Genomic DNA, 9,919 nt, shown 5'->3' with positions numbered 1-9,919 from the left:
TTGCTTAAAAAAATATATAATGTATTTTTTGCACTAGTGTGAACTGATTTACAAATTCAGCTTTCAACTTTTGGAATAAGATAAATATATGATGTACATGCATAATTATGAGAACATGATTAGATCGTTTGACTTTATTAAAATTCTAAAGATATTAATTTTCTCGAATGTTATTTTAAATATTTTGAATTAAGTTGAGAAAAATAAAACATCTTAAACAAAGAATTTACCCAAAATATTTTATTGATTTAAATCTAAATTATTATTATCTAAATTCAAAATAAAATGATTTTATATCATATCATCGTTTACTTTAACATTGTGATTTTTAAAAAAAAATATATATATATATATATATATATATATATATATAGATATAGATAGATATATATATTAGAAATGAGTTTAATGATTTTACACTATTAATGGAAATCTTTTAATTTTATATAGTCAAACAATAAGAAATCATCACTTTTAAAATATTTATTGTAAAAGTCAATATATTATTGTGGTAGTTTGTAATTGAATAACAGTGTAGAATTGTTTATACAATCTGTGTATAACTTATTTTCTCTTTAGAGATAAGTTTAATTGTCATACACTAAAAACTTTTATACTATGGATCAATCAGAAATCATTGTTGGTATGACTTATAAGATAAATATTATAAAAATAAACAAACTTAGCATGCATGGTGGTAATTTGTGATTAGATAATAATGTATAATTGTTTTACACTGTTAGTGTTTAGGCTATTTTGTCTTTGGAAATGAGTTTAATGACTAAGCATTGTTATTGTAAGAACTTTTACATTGCCAATCAATAAAAAAAATATTATTGGTATAACTTTTAAGATAAGTATCGTAAAGGTCAATAAATCTACCATGAAAGATGATTTGTAATTTAATAATAATGTAAAATTATTTTATATTATGAATGTATAACCTATTTTCTATTTACAAATGAGTTTAATCTTCCTTTTATCGACAAACGTTACCTGTTAGTTTTTGTTAATGATTGAGTTTAATGACTACGTATTATTGTGTAAAAAAATTTACCCTTTCAACCAATAAGAAATCATCATGGTATTATTAGAGATCTCACATCAACTAGCGATGATGCCTAATTAGTGTATATAAGTAGGAGATAATTCTCATCATACAATCCAAATTTGTAAGATTGTGTAAACAAACTTACCATACATTATAATTAACTTAAAAATAATAATTAAAAATAAAGGGAGTCCATTAGAAAAGGTATCCTAATACATGTTTGTTGGTCCATGCAAAGCCTATTTTGGGACTTGAATATTAGGTTAGGACAAGACAACCACCCTACTCAAAATCCAAAGCACGAGAGAAAACTCGAAGGCAAACAGAGTGTGAAGAAATCGTCGATCAAGTGAATACCCATACACCGTTATTCCCCTTTGATTGTGTTGTAAATACGTCACTGCAAGAATCAAATACGATAAAGTATTTATTTTATAGTTTGATAGAGTTGAATTTTATGATTTGAATTGTGTGTGCGTGTGTGTCATATATATGTACTATGTCACAAATTATTTTAAGGTGATATGTAGTACTTGATCTTTATGTGTCACAATAATTAATATTGATGTGAAGTATTAACTAGTTTTATTATTGACTAATTTTTGTTGAGAAGTTTAATTAATCATCTTTAGTAGAGTTTTTTTTAAAATACTTTTTTATCCACAAGACCTGAACCATACCTTATTTAACGGAATTGAAATCAATTCTACTTAGGTCAACAAATTTTCTTGTAAAATGTTAGATACATCACGTTATTATTAACTAATAACGAGAATTATTTTTAAAATAATTTAAAATTTATAAATGTTTTGAAAGATTAAGAATAAATTTTCATATTAACATATCTTATATTCTACTTATCCTCTCTACATAAATTAGACTAGTTAAATTGGACCAGAGTAGGGGTGCACTATTGTTCAACGACAACATTTTTAGGTATTTTCCTTCAAATTTTAAGCACTTATATATTTCAATACATTATTTTATATTTATTTCGAAATTGAACTTTCAGATTTTTCTTAAAAAAATTATTAAGATTTAAAAATAATTTTGTATCATAATGTGGTAAATCTGAAATATAAATTATTAGTTTAAAAATATTCATTTGTTATTAATTTTAACTATATTATAATTTATAAATTAAAAAATTATTTAATATAAATCTTAATTATACAAATAAACATTTATCTTGTGCATTACACATCCTACAATACTAATTAATTTCTTATAGACTTAAATATGTTTTAGGTCTTTGATAAATTAACAAATTTCCTTGAGTCCCTAATACATTTTTTTTTGTTGAGTCCTTAATAAAACAAAAATTTTATTTTTGGTCTTTCGTATTTTATTTTAGTCCTTTTAACATATATTTTTTTGTTATTCCTAAAATGTATAAATAATTTTTTATTAGTCTCTTTGAAAACTAATCTCTATCAAATATTTCCAAAGAGACTAATATAAAATAAATGAAATATTATAAGAACTAAAATAAAAAAATAGATATATTAATTAGAAGCACTAAAACAAAATAAAAATGATAAAAAAACAAATTTTTTATTTTATCAAAAATTCAACTTAAAGAAATTTTTTATTAGTGACAAAAAATATTCACCATTTTATTAGTGACCAAACATATCTATGTCTTTCTTGTGTATATGATCCACAAACATGTATATCTTTTGTGCAACAAGGTGGACAAATATCTTTAGATGTTAACACAATCTAATTATACCAATAAATATCTTCAGGTGTTAGGAGAATCTATTAGTAAATATGTTTTGTTTTACTAATAGATTCTCCTTTCTTTACTAATAGATTCTCTTAATACCTGAAGGTATTTGTTGAAGGTATTTGTTGGTCTAATTAGTGTGTTCCATTAGCACGAGAATTAAACAACAAATACCAGTATTGTTTTTATGCTTAAATTTATTTAATTTCTGCTTTTAATTATTTATTTTTTCTTTGAAGTAATTTAATACATGCATATCATTTTGTTATTATTTGTGGTTCCTACTCCTTTTCGTCCGTACAATTTCCTGCTTTAACAAGTATTACATCATTTTATAACTCTTAATTATATAATTTTTTTTCTTAAAAATCACCGTTGAGTTGAAATTTCTTTTCACATAAATTACATATGCAAAATTTCATATTAATCCCAAATCATTTGTTACCTCTTTCATATAAATTAAAGTAAACGTAATACAAACATTTCAAAATATACTAAAATATGGATAATTTGATTATTTTCTTCTTGTTCGATAAATGATCTTGGTAATACTTAGATATAATTCAACAGTTAGATCAATAAAAATCACATTCTATTCTATATCTCACACACACACACATACACACAATATAACTTAACCAACTATTACATCATTTTATAACTTGATATAAAATGTAATTTTTATCAATCCAACCACTAAATTACATCTACATATTGTTAAGATTAGTTGTATCAAATTTTGTCAAATTAAAAAACAATAAGAAGATAATCAAATGATTCATATTTTAGTATATTTTAAAAAATTTATATTAGATTTTAATCAGTGCGAATGAGGTAGCAAATAGTTTTAGATTCATATGAAATTTATATATATGATCTATGTGAAAGAACCTTCAATCTAATAGTGGATTTCAAGAAAAATATTATTCAATTGAAAATTATTGAACAATGTAATAGTTGGTCAAGGTTACATTGATGTAATTTGATCCCTGTTATATTTTACCAATATTTTAAAATTTTATTTTCATTAATTCCCATAAATTTTGTGGGAAAATTTTTCAATATAATTGTTTAACTTATTTTTAATAAATTTTACGTTCAAATTTATAGATGAAATTATGGCTTAAATAACAATTTGGTCTCCTATAAAATATCCTATTTTTTGTTTTAGTCATTTAAATATTGTTTTTTGTTCCTATAAAATTTATTTATTTATTTGTCTTGGTCATTTTTATCAAATAGGCTTAATTACAAAATTTACCCCTCGTTTTGCCTACTACACTATATCGGTCCCCCTATTCTTTTCTTAAAAAATAAGAACTTAAAAACATGCTTAAGGAAGGACTAAAATCATGGTCATTGAAGTAAAAAATATATTCTTTTACCATTACACCTAAGTACCCATTTGAATATTTAGTGTAAAATATAATATTAATATACGTTTTATGAGAAAATAGTTCAAAATTAAAATTTTATTCTTTTTTTTAATTTATTATATTTTTATAATCTTATATATTATCTTTTAAAATATAATATGTAAGATTAAATTCTATTTTCACATAAATAAATTAGAATATGTATACTTACATAAGCTTTATTTTTATTTTATATACTATATTTTTATAATTTTAGCATTTTTGTCACACTATTCAAAACATATTTTATAAAGTAAATATATAATATAAATTTCATCTTTAATGTATATTTTTTTATATAAATTATAATTTCATAAAATGAATATTTTTTCACCTATATGAAGATATTCTTATTATTTATTATAATAGTATTTTTTGTTTATATTTAACTTTATTTAATCAGGTATAATTTTTTTTAAAAGAATTAAATTATATAGTAAAGACATATAATTAAATAAAATGACAGTATTTTTTATTTTTTAAAATATTTATGTACATAATTTATTGACATTATTTTTTATTTATATTATAATAAATAACATGAATATCTTAATATAGATAAAAAAAATATTATCATTAAATCACAAGTATTATTTTAAAAGATAAATTTAATATATAAAATAAAAATAAAACTTATATAAATATACATATTCTAATTTATGTGAAAATAAAATTTAATCTTATAAATTATATTCTAAAAGATAATACATAAGATTATAAAAATATAATAAATTGAAAAAAAAAATTGAACTATTTTCACATAAAAATTATATTAATATTATATTTTGCACCAAATATTCAATAAATACTTGGGTGTAGTGATAAAAAAATGTGATTATCTTGTTAGAGTCTCAAGGGATAATCACATAAATTTTTTTAGTGAGATGTGTTTTTAATCATGGTCAACTAGTTTGGCATCTTGGATTGTTCTAAGCATTTGAGGATTTTAAAACATAGTTCACACAAAAATAATAATATGTGATTATCTTGTTAGACATCTTGACATGACAAGTCAATGTATTGTTATTTCACAGGTGGGATTATACAAAAGAAAAATCAAATTTTACATAAACTAAAGATATTCTTTAAAGTACTGAAACGAAAAATAGAATATTTTATAGAACTAAATTGTTATTTAAGCCTGAATTCCCATTTGATAAAATTCTATTCAATAAGCAATTAATTTAGTTGTTTAGTTAAATGCTGATTTTTTTTCCAAAAAGAAGAAAATAAATGTCGGTGTATTACCAATAACCTTCCTCCTAATCAAATGTACCAGTAACATTTTCTTCGTAGAGATTAAACTCACCTAAAGTTTGTCTGGTTTGGAAAGAAGAAAGTTGTGATGGGATCACTGACACATGTATGTTGGAGGAATCATCAGAATCACTGTCACTAGCAAGTCCTTCTGACACTCGAGCTTTGCATTGCTTTGATTCAGAAGATGCTTCAGTCACAAGCATGTGCCATCTTGTGGCAATTGCCACTATTCCTTGTGCTCTGTGTGTGATTCTTGTTGCTCCTAAAATACACAAAAAGAAGCCACTTAACTGCACAGCTGAACAAATCTGCATAACAAAATTCTCACTCAGTTAGGAGATTCTTTTTTTAGTCTGAGTAGTTTATTAAAAACATGACACCTCAAAAGGGTAAAAACATGTCATATGTCCACCAAATATATATGTGCATTTCCTCATTTAAATTAATCTTCACATGACAAATTTTGAAAATTCATTCAACTCATGAAATACATAAAAAGGAAAAAAAAACAAGGTTTTAAGAGAATGTTGTTGATACTCCCCAAACAAAGATTAAGTATATTAATATTTAAGGATAAAAATTATGTTTTTCATAAGTTAAAAACTAGTATGTTGATACTATATCTTAATTTCACCATTAATTTGACTATTTACTCAACTAAAAATATTATACATCAGATTGAAATCAATTTTTTTAATCACCCTAATTAGGATTTTTGATTCTCTGATGAAATTCTGAATTAACACCACAACTTTAAATTATTTTCATTCAATCACATATTGCTATACGTGATAAAATTATTAAATTTTTTAATAATTACTTTAAAAATTATATTTAAATAATTTTTAATTAGTTGATTTTGTAGAATATAATCTTTACTCTAAAATTAAACTCTACATATTAGTAATCCAAGGATTGATATACTGATGTAAAATCTTGATGTGTTCATATAAATGAAAATGATCTATTTAACGAAACAATTCTTATTCAATTTTTATTGTGTGCAAAATTTTCATGGGTCAGTTGCAGCCACAAACCACAAGCAAGATTAGTTTCTGATCATCCATCCAGTGGATGTAAAGACAACCTGTGGTCTCTGACCCAGAAAAAAAAAAAAAAAAAAAAAAAACTCTACGCATTAGTATTCTTCAACACAGTGCTTACCACAAGGTCCCCGGAATTGAAGAAGGTCTTATCAGACTTGGAAGCCAAAACCAGCAGCAAAGCACCTAGCTGACTAATAGTGATTGTAACCACACACCCAATTATGAAGAACCTATACCTATGACTTGTATCCCACAACTGCCTTCTGATCCTCACATGCTCTTTGAATATCACACCTGCCTCAGACCCACACCCTTCAAACAGCTTGTGCACCCCTTCAAACCTCAGCTTTTGAAGCTCACAAGTGAGCCTAAAAAGCACACACACCAACAGGAATACCCCAGTTCTGTACAGCCAAGACAGCAACACCAATACAAACACAATTGAGTTCAGTGGCAACCCAGGGCTGATGTGTGGGGCTGAAAATTTAACTGCTGAAAAGAATATGATTTTGTGGGCAAGTTCCACAAATAAACAAGGTAAGATTATGCATGTCAAGTATCTGAAAGCCTTCTCAAGCTCCCGTGTGTAGCCACGTCGAACATAGGTGGTGTCTTCTTGCAAAGCATCTAGGAACAGAAGCTGCCTAAGGCCATACCTTCAAGGATAAAAGATTACACAAATAAGAAGTTATATACAAGTGAACATGGAACAACTTAAACTGTAATAATTACTTTCGTGTGCAAATCTAACATGATGATTCAGCTCTTCATTGGCAAATCTAACACAATTTTTATGAATCCATTACTAGATAACGGTTTTTATATGTGTAAACGCTGTTTATATGTGCAGAAATCTCACGCAACACACATACTGACATACACACACGATAAGGCGTTTACTTTGCCAGTTAATTTTCATGTAACAAGCAATTGAGTTTAATTAAATTATTCTAGTAAATTGAAAATTTTAACTGTGTTACAGGAAAATTGATTGGGATGATCATGACAATTTCTTGTTTATTTTGGTACCTTTTGAAGAAACCGGAGAGAGTGAAAAAGGCAATAATGGCGAGACCAGATTTTGGCAGTTGAACAAGCTTGTTGAAGGAGATGGGGTCATCTTCTGGTGCCGAGGCAGGGATTTCGACGAAGATGGACGCGAGAAGAGGAACAATGATGGTGAAGAATATGAAAGTCGCGTAGGAAATGATTTTTCCTGCGCATGAAGAGTGGTCAAGGGCACACCACCTGAGGCTGATGCGAAAGTTTCGCAGTTCATCGAAGATCACCGACTTTGATCTCGCATATGATGGCTGTAGGAACAATGGAACACTATTATTATTGGGTTGGTGCTGATGGGGTGGTGGTTCTTGTTCATTTGGGTGGTATTCTGCAAAAGACACTCTTCTCTTTAAGGGTTCAATGTCAATGCTTGTGTCATTGGGTTTGAAGTGATTCATTGTTGTGTTAACAAAGGGTGAAATAAGAGATTATTTTGGTGAGAAAATGTGGGAGTTGTGAGTGGCAAGATTTTTTTTTGCTGAATGTTGTGAGGGGCAAGATCAAGACAATGATTGTGTTTGTTATTTGTTTTTTAATAATAGTATATAGCTGAGCTAGAATACTAGACAAAAGAAAAGGTAGAATCCTTGCTTTGTCTCGTGAGTGTTCTCATTGCCTTGTATTGGAGGTTTCAGTTTCGAGCCAAGAAAGAATAAAGGGTGTAGGAGGAGAACGCTGCTGGACAGAGAAAAAGGTTTAGGTTGTCCGTTTCATTAACGTTCCACGTTGTGATTTTCTTTTGTGATGTTCAGTTTTGAAAGGGAACTTCTTTAATTTATTGGTTGTGTTGTCTTTCATCTCTAGCCTTAAATATGACAAATTATTAATGGGGAGGGTTTAGGACCATCACCTTCGCCGTTAATCCTCATATGTTTCATAGTTGATTAATATGTTTATTCATAAATTAAAAGACTTAAATATGTGTTGTTGAAAAATAGTCTAGACTATAAATTACTTTCTCTTTAAATATAAAAGAAAAATGAAACTTAAATAAAATCGTATAAATAAAAATAAAATACTTCAGTCATAATTTCTATTAATTGAAAAAAAAAACTGCATATTTATGAAAGATAACCAATATAGTATGCTTAATGTACAGTAATCATACTGCTAATTTGCAAGTCAACATAAAAGAATTTAATCTTTTAAACAAATCTATCTTAATAATTGGTTTTTTTGTTCACTAAGAGAACTTGAAGACTAATGTAACACCCATATCACATGTTTGGTTATAAAAAAATCAAACTCAGATGATTAATGGATGTGAGTATTGTAAAATTTTTTATATCATGTTACGGATAAAATAAAATCACATGTTTGTTTTTTAGTTAGTGCTGATTTACCTGACATTTAAATAGTAATATGTCTGGAAGGCCACAGTCCATGTGGAATGAGTTTACAGAGTAACAGAGCGGAAGTTGGGTACAGTCACGGGAGGTAGAAAGTGAAAACACCACCGTTGATTTCTCAGACGTGGGTCTGTTAATTGCTGCCACTATTCAATCCACTAAGCAGACCAAGTTATTGTGAAAACACAAAAAACCTGAGCTTCAACTTTTTTAGGATAGTCATGTGTTTATTTTGATTTGGTTAATTATATATTTTTAAGGCTTAATTATATGATTGATTCTTTAGTTATTTATAAAAGTTCAATCAAATCCTCAAACTACAATTATCAACACTATAATAATCCCCTTTCTGTTATCTTGGTTTGTTTGATAGACCAAAGTTCTTAAATAAATATTTTTATATTGGTTGTCAATATAATTAATGTAAAAATAGTATCCTTGTTAATTTTGGTGATCATCGCCCTTGTTCAGCAACATCTTGTTTTGCATCAATCAATTGTATTAGAAACTAATCTAAAAGTGTTTATTTATAAAACTTTTGTTAATCAAACTAACAATGCTGATGCAAAAGGCATCATTCTAATGGTGCAGTTTTTGTGTATTTACCGCAAATTGTTATTATTCTTAATAGGGTTGTCAATATGGGTCGGTCCGGCCTGTTTTTGGCCCGCCATTAATGGGCCAACCCGGCCCGTCCCGTTAAGCAAAATGGGTTACTTTTCCTAGTTCGGCTTGTTTCAAGCTGGCCCACGGGCCACCGCTAGCCCGCCAATTTATTTTTTTTCTCCAAATTTTGTATTGTCCTTTATCATTATTAGTAACATCAATTTTGAATCTAACTCTTGTCTCTCTATAATTTTTTATAACTAAAAATAATAATATACTAGTATTAAGTAATAAAAGAATAAAACCTATCACAAACTTCAATATCTAGAATCTATATGACCTTGTCACCTTGTGTGCCTCTAATCCACATCAACAACATTGGATGCACCCTTGGAAGAAGT

At 27.0% G+C, this 9,919-nt stretch overlaps 1 protein-coding gene across 1 annotated transcript; it reads right to left on the bottom strand.

The window, feature by feature from the left end:
• Positions 1–1,059: 1,059 nt before the first annotated feature.
• On the bottom strand, positions 1,060–8,079 carry LOC100775945 (uncharacterized). The gene is made up of 4 exons (XM_003551097.5): positions 7,531–8,079; positions 6,620–7,157; positions 5,505–5,763; positions 1,060–1,451 (listed from the first exon to the last, which is right to left on the bottom strand). Exons 1-4 carry the CDS (start codon positions 7,959–7,961, stop codon positions 1,315–1,317), a joined length of 1,365 nt encoding a protein of 454 aa, XP_003551145.1. The 5' UTR covers positions 7,962–8,079; the 3' UTR covers positions 1,060–1,314.
• Positions 8,080–9,919: the final 1,840 nt, after the last annotated feature.

This window comes from Glycine max, chromosome 17, assembly GCF_000004515.6.
Source record: "Glycine max cultivar Williams 82 chromosome 17, Glycine_max_v4.0, whole genome shotgun sequence".
Lineage (NCBI taxonomy): Eukaryota > Viridiplantae > Streptophyta > Magnoliopsida > Fabales > Fabaceae > Glycine > Glycine max.
This window is presented reverse-complemented; position numbering and strand designations above follow the sequence as displayed.